Genomic DNA, 20,270 nt, shown 5'->3' with positions numbered 1-20,270 from the left:
AGTAAACCTGGATAATAAGCGCAAAAGTGCGAAGATCTTCATGCACACGTAAAAAGATGCCAGTGTAGCAACGGACTGGCATGTTCCTGGGCTCCATCCCAGGCGAAGATTGGGTGAAAGAGGGGGTGTGTTCATGAGCAGCCTGTTAATTGGCATATAAGTCCCGCCAAGCATGGCATCATCTCCCCGTCACCACCCTCCCAACCCCTACCCTCCGCGCTGCTCACTGAGTTAATGGGATATTGGACCCTGTCTCTATGCAGGCTGCCTGGGACAACCACTGCCCAGCCTCTAAGGTCGATTCACACGTTGTTTTGTATGGACTATGAGCCATACGTCGAGTGGAGCAAGGGTCTTCCATCCAAGCCCAGCGCATAGAGGAGGGATGAAAATAGTGATATATGCAATAAAACAGGTTTGGCCGGGGATGGCACACTGGGCCCTTTCTACACGCAACGCCTATTTTTTTCAGAGATCAAAAGATTTTACGAAGCTTATTTTAGTGTACCGGTAGCGGAGGAATTAATGAGTGCTGTATCAAACCCCTCCAGTAAGAAAATCTTGAAACCTGGATAAAAGCTCCTAAAGAGAGAGAGAGAGAGAGAGAGAGAGAGAGAGAGAGAGAGAGAGAGAGAGAGAGAGATTGAATACAATAAAAAGTTTATTTTTTTTAAGGCATTACTGATCCAACATTTTCAGGTTGATGAGGTGTACGGGGCCAACAGCAGCTCCAGAAACAATAGCAACAGCCCGCACCCGAGGCCGAGGAAGAACAAGAAGAAAGCTCCCTGCAGGTGATTCAAGGTGAACACAACCTGGACAAGAAGAGAAGAGACACCATGGAAAGTGAAGGAAACACAAAGGAATCAAAATATGGTTGTTTTAGGCATCAGTTCACAGCTACATAATACTCCGAGCCACTAGCTTAATAGCAGAGCCATTCACTTTAAGATATTTTAGAGTCAGGGAAAATTATTGCAGTATATACGAATACATATGAATATATCGTATGACGTAGGTCACCATTCAGTAAGCTGCACGATAATTACCATGCCAATTAATGCCAATGGTGAGAGAGGATGTGGATCTAATGCAATCTTGGCTGGCGCAAAGTGCAGTGATTTTTTTTTAACGAAGAAATATCGTTTTACTCAAACCTTTGTCAGGCAGGAAACTTCTTCACTTGACTAAAATAGTATGGAAGTAGCCAGAAAAATTATGCAGATAACAATCTACCGTACAATTGGATTAATTCTCCTCTCTCTCTCTCTCTCTCTCTCTCTCTCTCTCTCTCTCTCTCTCTCTCTCTCTCTCATCTAAATCTTACGAGTCTGGTGTCCTTCTCAACGGCTGTGTCCTCCTGCTCCTGTGATGACTTCTGGTCCTGGTATTCCTTCACATAAACGGCGTATACGTCATATAGCCACTTGTTGATTAAGCCAGCCTCCACACACCGCCACATCACCGCATTGAAGTTCTTCAGGTACGGTGCACCCTGAAGGATGTAAGCCAATGCACGGTTTCTGTGAGTTTCTACAGAATTGAAAATATGTATATCATGGAGTCATCTGGATTTAACCATGCACACCTAACATTTTGAATGGTAACTCACATACCCTTTTTTTCTGCTTCACTTCCTTCCAGGTGCTGTCAAAACCACTTGAGAGTCTTAACCAGCCTCAACCAAGAAACGGTCCGGTATCCCTCCTGCCTCCCCCTAAAAAACACTCATATCAAGCAACCTTTCCTTTTCTCATCCCTCAGCCAACACACACTTCATCACAGAATGCAATAATAATTTATATTAATAAATACAAAAGCGAAATAATAGTTTATAGGTGATAGACAATAAGGATGCATAAAAAAAACAAGAAGGATCACACACACCAATAAACATAAGGGCCGTACATTTGGCTGTGCCAGTAACCTTTATCTTGAACTGATTACTCTCTATGTCGAATTAATTCTTACCTGATCGGTAACCTTGTCATAAAATTTAGCCGAAAGCAGCTCTAAACTGAGTGATTTGACGTTGCCCTCAGTCCACGAAATTTGATCATTCACTTTGGCCTTCACCGTTTGATAAATATTTCACACAACAAAAGCTCTGTTTCCTTGCCTTTCTGCGAACCTTTCTCAAACTTTGGATTAAGCTAACATCGCCAAGTACCCTCGGCCTTTGACAAATTGTTCACAAAAACAATAAAACAACCCCTTGTCTGATCCTTAACCCTTCCACCAGATTCGGTTGAAATGAGATCAAGAGTTTTAGTTATTTTGTTCACAGAAGGACACACGAGTCGAACTGTGATCTTGCCTTTTGACCTTAGTCTTTGACTGTTTGATGTAAAAATTCATTTCTTTCACTCTCTCCTTACCCTCAGTCCTTCCCTCATGTTTGGTCTAAATTGGATAGAAAATGGCTATGCTTGGTCAACGTTTGATTTCTCCCTATGACCTTGACCACTGACACATTGTCTGATCCACAACAATTCCACATGTTTGTTAAATCAGATGAAAACTCTTAGTCATTTTGATCACACACACACACACACACACACACACACACACACACACACACACACACACACACACACACACCACAAAATATAACTCCCTCACTCGCTTTAAGAGCTTGAGTGTTAACTTTTAGAGAGCAGTGATGCCATACGTTGTAGCTAGTGGAAAGAGGTGACTAAGTGAATCGTCCCCCATTTATCGGCATATAGTTGCGAAACTCAGAGGTCCCTACTTCAGAGTTCCCCTCTTATTTAAGAATTGAAAATTATCCAAACCGTTACATCTCGGTGAAAGGAGGTTGCAAATGGTTAATATATTAGAAAACATGTTACGAGTGAGGATGAAGCCCTCACAAATCTCTTGTCAAGTACTGGCATTTTCTCATATATGAGCGGCCCAACCCTGCCCCGCCTGACCTGGCCCGTCTGTAAAGCTTTTGAGAAACATATCTCAGTAACTACAGGACCGATCACTGCGTGATAAGCACTGTACAATAGCCCCATTCTTTAAGATTTATTTTTGACAGGTTTCCTCACATCCCTGCGGTGCACGCGGCACGTGACACACACCAAGTGCAGAATGTTGAAGATCTTCAAAAGATGGCCACAGGCCAGACAGTTTGTCGTAAAGGCATGAAACTTGGTAGGTAGATAGCCTTCAGCACATTCTAGGCATCCTCGGGGTGTAAGATGACATTTCAATGCTTTCAAATTTAAATGGCCTTGCTCATGCCCACCGACAAAGGCATTTTGCTGCTACTAATTGCGACAAATTGGTTCATTACACGAATAAGCTGTCACTTTTATTTGCAGTAACTTCACTGACTACCGTACCATTCACTGATTATCGTACCAGTCAAGGGCTGGTTTAACACTATCACGTTTTCAAAAGTCGATACCTTTTCACTCCCTTGTTATTAAATGATCGAAATCCAGCAACAGGTTCCTCTTTATGTTTTATACAGTACGGTAGTTTCATACTTACAGCGCTATAGAAATTATGTACTATAACTCTGCATTTCATGAGTTTCTGTCTTTGTCTAAGGAGAGAAAATAATCTCACCATGTCTGGAAGAGAATGCTATATAAGCCTTGTATTTCTTCTGTTTTCGCTTACTTTGGGCAAATACCATGCTGATCCAGTTGGAAAGAACTCCTCCGTGGCCACATATAGACCAGTCTTTCTCCTGGGGCTGCTGTTGTGCATCAACATCTGAAGCACGAGGAAACTGCGGGCATGTATATAAGAGAAGGTTCCCTCTACCACCATGCGCATGCTGTTTTCATCATTGTAGAATTGCATGTCCCTCCACAGTCTTTGGTACAGTGGGATGGGGGATGTGGAGAAGAGCTGGTGTAATGCTCCCTGATTGTAAGAGTGGTAGATGAAACAAAAATTGTGTGTGACAATGCTGAATACAATTACAGGTATATGTTAGAGACAAAAATAAACGATAACAAGATGTTGTAAGGAAGGTGCTGTTGTTGTTATTGTAGCCCAAGTTTCATCCGAATGTGAACCCAGTGGACTGTAGGCTGAAGCTGCCCCTCTCCTGCAGCCCTCTTTCCTATCTATCTATCTATCTATTGCCAGATGCCTCAATCCCGTTCGGGGTGGCCACAAACAAATCGCCTCCACGTCGCCCTGTCCCCCGCCACTTCACTGCCCCGCTCCCAACTCACACATCCCTCTCTCATATACCTCTCCACCCCATCCCTCCATCTCATCCTCGGCCTCCCTATCCCTCTTCCCCCCCTCCACCTCACTCACATACACTCTCTTCGTCAGTCTTTCACCCTCCATCCTCTCCACATGGCCAAACCACCTCAGTGTATTCCTCCTAACGCTTCCTATCACATCCACATCCACACCACAACGCTCCTTTATATCCTCATTTGTCAGCCTGTCTCTCCATGTGACTCCACAGGCTCCTCTTAAATAATTCATTTCCACTGCTCTCATTCTTGACTTGTGTCCTTCCAGCAACGTCCAAGCTTCACTTCCATACGTTAGAGTTGGTATCACAATACTGTCATGTAGTAACTTTCACTTCCATGCTCACTTCCCTGCTTCTTATCACTGCTTTCAAGGAACCAGCAACCTTTCTTCCCTGCTGTACCCTTTCAAGCACTTCACCCTCCAAACCTCCATCCTTACTCATCACACTACCCAAGTACTTAAACGTACTCACATTTTCCAATTCCTCACCATCCAACCTTGCTGTACATTCACTAACTTCACCTCTCTGAAAGACCATCACTTTACTCCTCCCTACATTCACCTTTAGATTCCGTTTCTTACACACTCTCCCAAACTCATCCACCAAGCCTTACAGCTCTCCTTCGTCTTCACTCAACAACACAGTATGATCTGCAAACAACAGTACAGAGAGTTTCCAAACACTACCCTCTCTCACAAGGGCCACTCCACCATCCACTACCCTACCTTGCACCTCTTTTATTACTCCATCCATGTACAGATTGAACAACCATGGAGACATGACACATCCCTGTTTCAAACCAACCTTCAAAGAGAAAAATTAACTCAGTTCACCATCTACACGCACTGCAGCCTTAGCACCATCATACATACTCTTCACAGCATTCAACAACGTCCCATCTACTCCATATATTCTTAACACTTTCCAGAATCCTTGTCTATCCACCCTGTCATATGCTTTCTCCAAATCCATGAAAGCTGCATACAACTTCTTTCCCTTCTCTAGAAACTTTTCCACTAAAGATCTAAGAATGAATATCTGATCTACACAACCTCTTCCCTTCCTAAAGCCTCCCTGTTCTTCTCCAACTAATTCCTCTGTTCTTTCTCTAATTCTGTCAATAGGTATCCTACCATACACTTTTCCTATTATACTAAGAAGACAGATGCCCCTATGATTACCATACAATTCTTTTTCCCCTTTCCTTTGTACAAGGGTATAATCATACATGACTCCCAATCCTCCGGGACTCTACCTTCCTTCCAGGCCAATCTGCACATTTTCCACATCCATTCTACTACTATCTCTCCCCCATGCTTCAGCATTTCACCACACACTCCATCAATTCCTGGGGCTTTCCCCAATTTAACTTTCTTCATTGCTTCCACAACTTCTATCCTACTGATTTCTTCCTGTCTTCTCACCTCCTTCCTTCTCCCAGCCATTCCCCAGCCACTTATACTCGCATTACTTCCATCCTCTATGTTCAACAATTCCTTAAAGTGTTCTCTCCATCTGCTCACTTTTTCTCCCTTCTCCACTAGTAATCTATCATTTTTATCTTTCAGTCCCCTGCTAACTTCACTTCCACCCTATCTTACTCTTTTTACCTCCTTCCAGAACATTTTCTTACAGTCCCTCCACTTTACACTGAAGTTCCTTCCAGATTCCTCATCCGCTCTCTTCTTACTCTCATTTACTAATCTTTTCACCTCTCCCTTTTTTCTACATATGAATCTCTCTTCCGCCCCTCAACTCCTTCCATGCCCGCTTTCCTCCTTTCGTATAACAGGCAAGGATTAATAGATGTCTGATTGATCGGACAACTTCACCATTCGGCTGTTTCAGTGCCAAAACGTAATAGCGTCCATTTCCTGCACCAGGGAAGGTGGAATTGGAGGTAGCACGAATCTAGAGAATGTAGAAAAAGAAAAGAATATTATATTACTCAAATATACAGTGTTCTTATCGTTGTCATATGGCACGACCCTGTCCACAATTTTATACACAGGGATGCGAGACATGGAGAGTTGGTGTTCCGAGCAGTAATGAGAAGAAAGGTGGAATATGCTGATAATCTTACTTAGAAAAAAGTTTCCATAAAAAGCTATTTTCACTGGCTAGGTCTTTCTTGGTAGGTAGGATTCGTGTAGTGTTGAGAGAATTAAGAGTCCAAATGATTTTCTTTTACTGTGGAGTTACTTTTGAGTAGCCTGTACAGTTTCTCTCCCTTTCGTCCCCCCCTCGCTCTCTCTCTCTCTCTCTCTCACACACACACACACACACACACACACACACACACACACACACACACACACATTGTACTGAGACCTCTGCCTTCAATGAAACTGGGCATGAGGGAATTTTTCCCCTGTGTTTTGGTTGTCTTGTAATCCTGAGAATCTAAAAACTAAAGTTTGTGCCAAATTATATTAACCGAATGACTGAGAGGGTAGATTATGTAATGTATTCAATGAAAGAGGATAAAATAATAAGCTATTTCAAAGCTCTTCTTCCTGTACTTCAAATGAATAGGAATCTTGGTCCGTCTGGGGAATACCTACCTTAACTTCGGTCACACCATACTTCAGGTTGGACCCAAGGAGCTGCTGGAGTGTGTCTAGCGGTGGGGGAATGAAGGGCACTGCTAAATTGCTGGTGAGGGAGGTCTTGTAGTGGGTCGTCACCAAGAAGACGTACAGGAACCAGAACCCGAGAAACACCTGAGGAAATATGGCAGCTGCTATATTTCTTTCAAAGTGATTTTCGTTACCTTTCTTTTTTTTCTGTATTTATTATTTCGCATTTTTTTACACGGCAGCAATTCAATGTATAAACATAAAATTAGATTTCAGCTGTCCTGAGTCGACATCGTGACATCATGGCTTTTTCTGAAAAAACAAATTATAGTCGTAGTATTAAATGAATTTGCGAGACTCGGCACTGAGCAGTTTGTAATAAACTTCCTACCATCGATACAACTATAACAGATTATGTGATCAAATATCAGGGTAATATTTTCAAATTGCCAAAAACTTTAATATCAATGATGCGTTAGGAAAACAAAGTTTCTATTTCAGTATTTTGTTAGAAAAAATATTACATTAATAAGTACCGTAGCACCCGGATGTGGCCCCGGTTTCTAAAGTGACAGTTGAGACTATGTCTTTGATATGTGTGTGTGTGTGTGTGTGTGTGTGTGTGTGTGTGTGTGTGTGTGTGATTATATCCCGAGTATTGAGAAGTGCAGAATAAAAGCATTCTATGATGAATAGCTAGTGAGACTTATGCTCACCCTGCCTGCTGAGAGCCAGAGGTAGCCATAGAGGGACTGGCTGAGGAAGGAAGCCAGGATGCGCATGAAGGCGTGGGAATCCAGGAGGCGGGAGGAGGAGATGGTGGCTTGAATGTGGTAGAAAACATGGTAGAGCAGAACCCCACCACACACAGACACCACCACACACACCCATACCTTCACTGAAGGGGAAGTGTGAAGAGAATCTGGAGTATATAACTTAACGAAATATAATGATAACGCAGGGGAACGAAATTTAAATTGATCACCATCACACAAAAATCACCACATACATCCACACCTTAACTGCAAGGAAAGTTTAATAGGGTGTATTGAGTAAATGAAGAAGACTATGGTGGTCTGGATGCGATAGAGCAGAACCCCAGTTCAGACTGACACTTTCTCACACACTCATACGTTCATGCCACAGGAAGCTTAATAAGTTAATATGCAATAAAAAACTGATATACATAGATCATTTGTAAAAATCTCTCCATCCCTCGTATACATCACCACACACATGCAATTATCCACTGCACTTCAACTGCATCGAGTTAAATTTGTAGTAAAGGAAGTAAAAGAGATTATCTCATGTAAAGGTAATAATATAATGTGGCACGGGAAGAGATTCTGGAACATACTATGTACGGGAAATTTTACAATGCAGCTCAGTGGCCACTACGTATGTTTGTTGCTTTGACATTATCTCCACGAGGAATATTTTTGCGAGTTTTGTATGCAAAACCACAAGACAATCCTTCTTCATACGTCTGGTTATCAAATCCTTCCATTTTTGTCTTGGTCTTTCATGGTACTCAGGCGTGATAGATCAAGACAAAGATGTCTGGATAGGATATGTGAGTGTGTGACGAACTGGGTGGCTGAATGTTTTGCGGCCACGTACTATCACCACAGGAAGCAGGCTGGTGAACCTCCCTTAATCTTTTTCGGACTGGAAAACAGTGGCCAACCCTCAGGCTACTGTACCTCGAAGAAGGGTAACCTAATAATATTATAAACTCGGCTATTGCCATTTATTGTGCACTTTTATTTATGTTAAAATGTGTACTTTGAGTAATGTTGAAACTGTGTATAAATGACTCACACTTTGACTGTTTGAATTATTTTGTCAAAGCGGCAGCTAGTTGACTCATCCTTGAATACTCTGACACGCTTTGGGATCGCCTGCTTCGATTCTCTTTGATATTATGATAGAAATTTCTCACTTTGACTTACTTCGGAAGTATGAAAGAATATTCCACTTTGACTCACGCTGGAATTTTCTTAATTGACCTCAGGTTCTGTTTCGTACACTGGCTTAATGTTGCAGAGTCCTACACTGACTAATGGAGTTACATACATAAACATAAAAATCGTCCACTGTCTTTTCCTGGAATTATTTACATTTATGTTCAAGTTTCCTACAATGACGTACGTTGGAAATCTGACACAGACTTACACTGGAATTTCCTCTACTGACTTACACTGAAAAATCTTACACTGACTCGCTGGAAAAATCCTACTGTGACTTACATAGGAACTACTTAGATTAAATCATGCTGTCATTGGGATGAAATGGCCTAGTCTGCCACACTTTGGAAACACTGATTTTGCCTCATGATGAGGTTGAACTGCTTTCTTTGACTCACGTGACTGACAAGAAGAGCACCAGAGTACTGTGAGACTTGCGGTTGAGTCTTAGGGATGAAGGGGGACAGAGGATGAAATAGCTGGCGAGGTAGTGAATTCCAAAAGAGATACGAGTCAGGGCACAAAGCAACATGTTGATTATGTTGGAATATCCTACTTTAACTCACGCTGGAAAGGAGTGATGAGCTTCTTCCAGGGCGCACTCGGGGGACTCTTGGCTGTGATGAAGGTGATGGCGTCCATGAAGTACATCATGGTAGGATCCAGTGAATTGGCTCGCTCCTGTGTCATGACTAGGCCAATGGCGACGTTGGCTCGCCCACACTCAACGTCACCCATTACCCCAGTCCAATGGCCCTAGGAACCGACGAGACAAGTAGACAAGGATGGGATCTATATATTTTCGTTATTTTACACGGTTAAAATTGCCATATCTTTATTTCAAGTGCTGATTTGTTACATAAGATTAATACTGAAATATGGGGCTCTTCTCGAAGAACTGCAATGGAGGAGGTTAGTGTTGTGTTCGGCAACTGAGCTACATGATATGCGCCGACAAATGACGAAAATCTGGGCCATATTAAGTCCCATAAAGTATGGTGAATTCGCTGCTATCCTTCCAAGCACAAGGAGTGGTTGGCATTCACCATCACCCACCACACCAATCCAATGGCCCTTCTTCATGGGAGACAAGATTGAACAGGGATTTATGGCCACATACTTTTATTTACACAGTGAAGCGGAAAGCAAGTTCCCAAAATGAGGAATGAGAAACGACAGGATGCAAGTAACTGGGTCGATTCTGAAAAATGGAAAACTAAAGAAAGTGTCTTTGATGAGAGAGATACATTTTGGAAACCAGTGTACTGAGTGAATAGAACATACAGTCTGAAAATGATGGGGTTCCCATGCAAGGATTGCTAGTATTTAATGGCTCTGATTTATCGCAGCTTATAATATTGATCCTTTGGCCCCGAAAATGAAGGAAGAGACTGATCCATGATTTATGGCCATTATCTATAAAACTTTAATCGGGAACACGACAAGCCTCCAGCATTTTGTAATAATTTCCGAGTGCTTCACGAAGGTAGAACATCACCAATAACCCAGATAGGATCCAGAAAATTTGTTCTTTCCGGTATCATGATCAGGCACAAAAAGAAGGTGGCTCATCCGAAGTCGACATCATTCATGATTTGTCAAGTGGCTTCGAGATTAAGAAAGGAAACAAGTTCAAAACGATAGATTTTCTTGTTCCATGGCCAATCAAGACATCTGAATTATCCAATCTCTGCCTTTTTCATAATCCCAATCCAGTAATTTTTTAGAGGAATAACAGAAGAAAGAAAATAAATGGGATCAGTTGCATTTGCTTGGTTTTGCGTCATGACAAAAGTACAAGGAAGGATTGGCTTTTCCGAACTCAACATTAGCCACAATGTTTAGTGAAGATAATGTCTGGTGCAGCTAATGTTTGTTTGGTGCAACTAATGTTTAATGCAGTCAATATTTGTTGCAGGTAATATTTGCTGCAGAGGATTTATATTAAATTGGTACAGCCATTTTTTGGAGCAATCAGATTTCGATGCAGCTAATGCTCGTTTTTTGCCATTCATGTTTGGTGAAGCTAAAGATTTTTGGTGGACCTAAAAGAGGCTAATGTATGATGCAGCCCCTGCGTTATTTAGCAAATTTTTACCTTAATATGAGGGTTCATGTTTGAGTTAATGCTCATCACTGTTTGCATGGAGGTTAACTATTTTAACACACACACACACACACACACACACACACACACACACACACACACACACACACAAGACTGTCTGAGAAAAACGGCATTATTAAACTTAACTCATTTTGAAACTGTATCCTGTGTGTCGGAGATCCCATGAATACAAAAATACTTTGTCCTAACTCGGTTACCTGAATACTTTCTAAACTGCCATCCTCTCTTTTTGGATGATGCAATGGATGGCACAGTACGTTACGCAGTAGCATTTTTGACGATTCTTAAATGACCATTTCACCTCGTGTGTATGAGTATTTTCATGCAGAAGCAGGGTTTATTGTTCTCTCTCTCTCTCTCTCTCTCTCTCTCTCTCTCTCTCTCTCTCTCTCTCTCTCTCTCTCTCTCTCTCTCTCTCTCTGTATATATATAGCTATAGCCAGACGCCATATCCCTCCACGTCATCCTGAGCCCTGTCATCATTCGTTCCTCTCTTCAACCCCGCACCAGTCAAGCAACTTTCCACCCCATCCGGCTACCTCATCCTCGGTCTTCCCTTCTCCTTTCCCTCTCCATTTCACACACAAACACTCTGCATTCACTCTGCATGGCAAAACTGTCTCAAAATTGTTTTTCAACACATCCGGAACACATATACATGCACATCAACCCCACAGTGCTCCTTCACTTCTATACTTGTTTCTCTGTCTTTCCTTTCAGATAACTCATTTCCACTCCTGTCACCCTTTACTTATGCACTTTCATACGGCAATAAAATTTTAAACACTAGAATGTAGGCAAAAATATATTTTATCCACGTGAGTTGCCGTTGTTTTGACAATATACAAGTTTTTTTATTAACTGCATCACTAAAATTGACTACATGCTTTGTATTGTTAGGACTTCGTATTATAATAATACAAATCATAATAGCATGATAGATTAATGTAGGAATCTACATTATCATAATACAACTCATAATAGATAGCATAACAGATAGGAACACCAGTCAAGCTAGGTGTGGGGGAAAAAAATGAGCTTGCAAGATAATAGTGAAGGAATGCTAGAGGTGCACCGGAAGCGCTTCATACACACAGCCATACAGGCTTCTAGAAACTTCACACAGGGCCAGCACACGTGACACAAGCCCTCCTAGAGAAAGGAGTTAGGAGGCTGGAGGAGTAAGTAGTGAGAAGGAGGCTGGCTACAGGGGCGAGAGGTTATAGAGAGAGGGAGAGAGAAGAGGGGTTTAGAGAGACAGTCTGGGAGGTAACAGCGGGGCTCTATACCTTACTCGTGTGTGAGAGACTTTGGTTGTTCTTTTCAAGACAATAAAATTATAAATAGTCCAACACTCATCTTTACCTTACCCGTCATTGCTTCACAAAGGAAACTAAGATTATCCAGTTACAAGCCTTGCTCACGTATAACTACCGCTCGTCCACGAGTACATTATATGCATAACTGATCTACAAAACCCACTACAAGAAGCTATGAAGTTTCTACAAGATATGGTGGCAGCGAAAGTACGAACCTCGTCCACGAATCTACAGTAAATTTCTACAAAAACAGCCGAAACTCTAACCAAGATCAGCTTCAGTTCTACAGTTGATTCTACATTATCAAGAAACCAATTCTACTATCAAATAACCACAAGCGAGTATACAATAAGAAGAACGAGTTACGAGTGCAGAAAAAGAAATTCTATCTACAAGTAACAAGTCTACGAGACATCTCTATAATCTTCTACACGCACCTACAAGTAGTGGCAATCTTCATCCCACAACGAGTAAATCACTAGAAGAAAAGACCGAGAATACATCGAGAAAGAAAAACAAAACAAGCAAACAAAAAGCGAGAAACGACTCACGACTCACAACCACCTGACCCCACCCTCCTCTCGACAACCGCCCGCCACCTCTGTCTCCATCACCATGCTGACGCAAGATTGAAGAGGTCAAGACGATGGCAGCAAATACCAGAGCCCTAATTTACCACTCACCTTACTCATCCATCTTCACTCGTTACTCATCACTACTCATTTAATCACTACAGCTACCAGAGTGTGGGAAGTTCACATTGCTGTGCTCGTTTGCTGAGACCGCATCACATCAATCAACGTGTGTCTGACACCAGCACTCACACCATTCCCTCCATGTACATACTTACTTCCTTTATACAATACACAGTGATAGACACAGTGGTAGACAAAACCTTTTGCACAAACATATAAAACGTGCTGTATTATTACAACTTAACTACACATACTTCATTTATCTGCATTATTCGTTCACTAAATACTTGCACCAACAATAACTATTCTACACTGTATATATTCATTCATTTATTATACAATGCATTTACCACCAACGAGTGTTACCATTTATACCTACATACAACTAGACATTATTACATCTTCAAAGTGAGCGATGAAAAGAACTGTAATAAACATTTACAAATTAAAGCTATCTAGTGGAACCAGACAAATTAAATTAGCTACAAGGAAATTCGGGAAAAGAGAAAAAAAAATGGTTAACACAAAATGCCGTTAGCAAGAATGAACATCTTCCACACATTCGTGAAGACAAAGATTTCCACACAGTGCTGACACATGCATTGCCCACGATAGGTACAAATGAACAACAAATGAGTGTATATTGTATATAGTGTATATATATTTTTATGTAGAATAACAAAATATGGGGCTATATAATATTTTCAATAATATCTGTGCAATATAAACTAAGCCTTTTAAAAAGGGTTTCAAGGATTAGCCAGCAGTTATGCAACCTCGGACAACACCAAAAAAGCGTACGCAAACGAAGAAAAGAAAACTATAGAAAATTAATACATACCAAAATACAGTAAGATCGCATAACAAACAAATGATAATAGGTGTAACTGTTAATACAAATGGAACAATACAGCATAAACTCCTTCTATAAGTGAAACAAAGAGCAAGTTATTGTTCTCCATGAGCAAGTGGCAAGGCACATCATCACTATCACCGACAGCAGCATGACCGGATTAGCAATGTCAGGACTGCAGTTACTATAATATTACTGCAATTACTACAGTTATGTAACGACAAACGATTGCATTACTGCAGTTATGTTACAGTTCCTACAATTATGTAACTACAAATTATATGTAACAATTACAATACAATACAATTATGTATAATAAAAATACAATTATGTAACATTACAATTATGTAACAATTCTGTAATGACAGGATTTACAATCCCACCACTATTGTTCATCAGGGTAATGTTAGGATTTATAATCTTACCGGTGTTACAAGTGTAATGGTTGGGAATTTATGGATTTCCCACCGGTTGTTGGTTCTGTTCAACTTACTCGTTGATAATTCAAATGGTACTCGACTTAGTCTCCCCTTAATGATTTATAGTATATTTACTTCAGTAAAACAAAGGGGGGGGGGGTGTTTGGACTTGATATGATAATGGTTAATTGTTTACAATAGTTTTGGTAGCGTTTATAGTTTTGGCCGAGTCGAGATTAAGTCAGTACCACGTGTGGTCGTCGTTCCCAAAGCGGAGGAATCTTGAATTGGAAGGGGAGTGAGTTATGCATGAGAGGACATAATTCCCTTGATTGGGTATAAAAATGACATATACTTTAGTCTACTTTAATAATTCTATTCTGGTTTTCAACAGACATTTTTAATTACATGACCTTCAGTCATATGGAAAAGGGTTGTAAAATAAAACCATGGTTTGGACGAACATCATACAATATTGTCACCAAGCGAAACAAATGGAATATTCAAGTGATTTCTAAGGTCAAAATACCTCACTCTTTATTGTCGGTTATTCTTGGGCTCGTCAATAGCCTCAAGACTGGGACATTTATTGATTTGAGTTGTCTTTTCGGGCTGGCATAGCCTAGAACCAAGAAAAATTATCACTCGTGTTCTATTTCGTCCGTGTACTATAATCTCATCAAGCAATTTACTAATAATTCACAATCACTATCAATTCATAATTATTAACAATTCATAGTTGGGTCTGGTTAGTACTTGGATGGGTGACCGCCTGGGAACACCAGATGCTGTTGGCATCCCTACGTGTCAAGTGGGGTTGGTGGAGGATTAGTGCCCCTCCCTGTAAAACAATTAACTCTAAGCCCTTGGCCACCCCGTTTGGGATACATGGCGTCTGGCAATGAATGAATGAATGAAATAATCATCGTTAATGCATAATCACCAAAAATACATAATCACTCGGGCTTGTTTAGCCTCGAGGAACAACTCAAAAATCACATTTTTGCTCACAATCACTAAGTTCCCTTCAACGCTCCCAATTTTCTAACATATTAATATAAGAAAAAGAAAACGGTTGATGAGTTTGAACTTCGCCTTTCCGTTACATGATCACATCACTTTTCAAATTTCTATACCTTATCTACAAAAAAAATAATAAAGTTCACCTGATAGATCAATAATACCATTTCTACTCCATTCAGTTTATAAATAATTCATGGGTAGTGTAAGTGTGTATGTGAGACGAGTCTATGGGCAATACCACGAGATGGCCTCGTGCACACCCCGACGTCACGGTGTCTGTGGACTGAACCAACGTCTGTTATACACGATGTCTGAGCAGCGAGTCTCTACTTTAAGCTTTTAACAACATTACTTCATATAGTTCACGACAAGTAAGGATTAAACAAGAAAAAGGGGGGGGGAAAGGAGGAATGTGGACAGCTCACCTGAACCAACGTCTTTTATACACGATGTCTGAGCAGCGAGTGGGGCCTCTCGGGCACCAAGGGACACCACTGCTAGATCAAATGAGATTGTGTTTTTGCAATATTGTGGGTTTTAATTCTCTTCACTATTTATATAGTAGTGTACACATGACGTTAGGACTTTTGATTGAATTGGGGAAAATTTGGGATTCAATCCTTACTTAATTTGAATACTGAATTTACCACAATTCCGCCTTGAGTTTGGGGTAGCTTATGCCATCTAGTGACGGCTAAGGCAAGCGGGACTATTTGATCCTCACAAATGACATTATTTTGGCCTTTTCTGACTATTAATCTTACATATTTGGGTTCTAGCAGCTTCATTAGTAAGCATTTCACAACTATGATACGGAAAGAATTGCATACCCATTATTATTCTGTTTAAAGTTTAAACTTGGCGCCCAACAACGACGCATAAACAAGGGGAAAGGCTGCACGCATCTGTTATTCATCACTATCAGATGGAGGAATTCCCATAGCTCAACCATCACAATTACATCACCCATGCATAGATACAGAGATGTATACATATAAAAATAAAGTTAACCATACATCAATCATTAACATATGAACTACTACTTAGGACAGGAATTTATAGACTAATATTCAGATTACACCCTATCTAACTTAGAAATTACAGTACCCCTAAACACATACATGAATACTAAATTTGTGGCACTACAATTCATACAATGTTACTACAATTCTGTATTACTACAATGTTATTACAATATTACTGCAATATTACTACAATCTTACTACAATTATCTTACAGTTGCTACAATTATGTAACTACAAACGATATGTAACAATTACAATACCATACAATTATGTACAATAAAAAGACAATTATGTAACAGAACCATTATGTAACATTTCATACAATGTAACTACAATTGTATTCCCCAGAATCATCATATAAGGTGAAATATTAGGCATTACTAAAGGGATAGCTCCGTATGTAATGTAATGACCTAGCAGTAAAACCATTGCACAGTTATATGCATATGTCTGTTATACATACACATTTTACAATATGTTATACAATATTCTATAATCAATTTAACCCTTAAACCGAGGGCTTGTTTTGCTTTGACTTGGGGCTCCCGCGGGCATATTCGCGCTCCGACAGACTCTCTAAAAATATTTGCCAAAAATCAGTTATTAGTCCTAGAATATTAAAATCACATATACTTATGGCACACACCTTCAGCTTTCTCCTGGGGTGTTTGTTGAGCCTTCGTTGAGTACCGTAGGACTTGTGGAGACCTCTGAAGTTGGGTAACGAAGTCTCCACTTTACACTTCCCGACAACTCGTAATATGATTATCACAGCCTGATATTATCACTAGAAACACTATTCTATGATTCTCAAAAAGTTTGGAATCCATCCTCCCCCAAAAAAAACACTGTGAAAGCAATGAAAATTACTAGGGCATATGACCATCCCACTTCCGATCGTTCGCCGCTAGTGTTGTCTATTATTCATAAAAACACTCACAGTTTATATTTCTATTACTATATAACACTTATATATATCTACAGTCTTTATCCATAAGTTTTCTTCAGTAATAGTAGTTTATTGTCACTGTAGGGATTCAATTTCTTTCAATAAAACACATAGCATTCACTTTCTCGTCCTGTATACTAGCATTGAGAGTGAATGTCACTTTCACCTTCACTCTCATAACTCATAGTATTCATACATGCTAGAGTGAAACTTTCACTTTCATTACTCCTAGTATATATACTCGTATTCTTATAATACTGCTCATTTACATTTCTATTTACGTTCTCTATTTTATTTACATTATTTACTTTTCTGTTTTATTTACACTGTGTAATGCATTGTCACTTGAAGTAACTTATAAAACTATTTTCCACTGTTCACTTATATTTACATTCATTCTTTCACTTGGTGTTTACACATTATTTACAATTCCACTTGCACTGTTTTACTCAACAGAAAGATCGTAGTCACTCTCTTTCAATTGTCAGGTCTTTACCTCTTTCCACACGAGGTTTAATAGTGGGTAAAGGTCACAGGGCCCTTTGCATGGGGCTAAAAAGCGGCGGAAGTTAGCAGGACCTAATCCAACATACTTTCACCTTGAAAGACGACAGTGAACTGATAGTGGTGGCCTCCTGCTGCCTGGCTATGGTGAGTGCAATACTGCCAACTTCAGCCTTGTGAGACCTGCTAATATATAGCAATGAAATGGTTGGCAGGAAACCAAGACAATACATAATAAATTGGGTAGTTCCAGGTGAATGTAAATATCACTTAGGCTTCTCCCTTACTTTCTTTTATATATTTTTATTACGAAAATAGATTATACGGCATATTTCAAGGGGAAATAAGCAGCGAAATTTAGCGAACGAGTGCACGTGAGGTGTTGTCAGGTGATAATTAGTCAATTCTAGGTGTATGGCACTCTCACTTACCTTATTTCTTTCTTGTATATATTATTTGGTATAAGAATAGGGCATAGGGCTTATTTCAATGGATGAAATCAGTGAAAAATTCCAGGGAAGATTTACTTAGCGTAGCACGGCCGGGCAGGTGAGAGGATAGGGTAATGGAGGGGAGGTAGGGAAGGGAGTCAAGAATGGGGAGAAATGGCTAAATTGTCAACAATGGATGGGAGTACAGATGAGATTAGGAGTGCTGACTAGTGTTGGACATTGGCAGTGCTGATAGATGATACAGACCACCACTTGAAAGCCCGGACGAATTCAAAATAACACAGAATCACAAAAGTGATGCCCCGCGGTATGATCCCTTGCTCCCAAGCATCACGAAAGTGACGCCCCACGGTTAAGGGGTTAACTATTGTGCATTTGCTCCATTATGTATACAATATGTTTACAGTGTATTATGTTTCTAGAATATTATTAGGTTAGTACAATATTATCATCAATGTTATGTATATACAGTATTATAATCAGTATTATGTATTAATAGACTAGAGTGTGTCACTGATGTACTGTATGCTGTCGTAGGTTCTCCAGCTGCTGTGACCGAGCGATGTCAGGACTCAATATTATAATAATACAAATCATAATAGATAGCATGATATGTAGATGTAAGAATCTACATTATCATAATACAACTCATGATACATAGCATAATAGATAGGAACACCAGTCAAGCTAGGTGTGGGAAAAGAAAATGAGCTTGCAAAATTTTACTGAAGGAATGCTAGAGGTGCACCGGAAGCACTACATACACACAGACATACAGGCTTCTAGAAACTTCACACACGGCCAGTACACGTGACACAAGCCCTCCTAGACAAGAAGGAGGAATTAGAGGTCAGAAGGGGGCTAGCTACAGAAGCGAGAGGTGGTAGAGAGAGGGAGAGAGAAGTGTGGTCTAGCGAGACAGTCTGGAAGGTAACAGCGGGACTCTAGTTTATACTTCACCCGTGTGTGAGAGACTTTAGTTGTTCAAGACAATAAAATTATAAATAGTTCCATACTCATCTTTACCTCTTCTGTCATTGCATGACAAAGGGAACTATATCTACTTACAAATCTACTCGCGTGTAACTACTGCTCGTCCACGAGTACAATATATACATTATTGATCGACAAAACACACTACAAGAAGCTACGAAGATACTACAAGACTTATACGCAACTACCTCTTCAAAACTGCACATACTGTATATACAAAGGACCCTTCCTTTGGGAGACAGAATGTAAAAGAAGTGAAGAGTAAAACCGAAGGAATGAAAATATTATACATAAATTTATCAACATTTCGACACTTTCTCTATTCTAGTTAAAGTAATAAACTTAAACGAAGATTGAGTACTGCAAAATGCTAAAATCTAATGACATTAGAGTTTACAAGTTAAAAGAGATATCAGAAAAAGATTAATGAAACAGGAATCTACTACTACACACACACACACACACACACACAAATATATATATATATATATATATATATATATATATATATATATATATATATATATATATATACAAAGAGAAAGAGAGAGAGAGAGAGAGAGAAAGATAGACTTTCCAATACTCACATCATCTTTGAGAACACCATATTCACCGTCAGTGGGGATGACGATGTCGTAGGTGAAGTTCAGTTTATAAGCCATTGCATCCAGAATGTTGATGTCAATGGATGGTTTAGGTATCACTACCCTGCATCCTTCAACAATCTCATAATCCACAAATGGCCTGTATTGCAAAGCGGAGCCTATAAGTTTGGTGTTGTAGAAATTAGCCATCTGGTCTGGGAATAAGTCATTGGTGTTTGGAAGTCCTGTACCACTGGACCAGTTGTTTACACTGAGAACTTTTGGGGAGCCTGAAGGGTGCAATAGCTGGCGGATTAATACACGCCAGTTGGTATTGTTCTGATTCGTCTGTGGGATAATAGCTGCCATGTTTTGCTCCTTCCCCAGGCGTTGATCCAGTAGAAAACATTTTGCCTCAACGGTGTCTTTGGCATGGATGAGGAAATATTGTGTTAGCTTGTTGGAGGAGGCATCTGTTAGTAAAGCCAGCAGTTGGGAGTCGGGTGGTTCTGGCATCATGTACGTTATGCAGGAATACGG

At 40.2% G+C, this 20,270-nt stretch overlaps 1 protein-coding gene across 1 annotated transcript; it reads right to left on the bottom strand.

Annotated features, from left to right (window-relative positions):
- Positions 1 to 695: 695 nt before the first annotated feature.
- LOC145401634 (ionotropic receptor 21a-like) lies at positions 696 to 20,246 on the bottom strand. Its single transcript, XM_080273827.1, has 8 exons — positions 19,734 to 20,246; positions 9,353 to 9,542; positions 7,536 to 7,717; positions 6,805 to 6,963; positions 6,073 to 6,151; positions 3,583 to 3,732; positions 1,328 to 1,533; positions 696 to 815 (listed from the first exon to the last, which is right to left on the bottom strand). The coding sequence occupies exons 1-8, from the start codon at positions 20,244 to 20,246 to the stop codon at positions 696 to 698; spliced, it is 1,599 nt and encodes a 532-aa protein (XP_080129953.1).
- Between the last annotated feature and the right edge of the window lie 24 nt (positions 20,247 to 20,270).

Source organism: Coenobita brevimanus, chromosome 56 (assembly GCF_032717465.1).
Source record: "Coenobita brevimanus isolate Jiangsu-jjx chromosome 56, ASM3271746v2, whole genome shotgun sequence".
Taxonomy (NCBI): Eukaryota; Metazoa; Arthropoda; class Malacostraca; order Decapoda; family Coenobitidae; genus Coenobita; species Coenobita brevimanus.
This window is presented reverse-complemented; position numbering and strand designations above follow the sequence as displayed.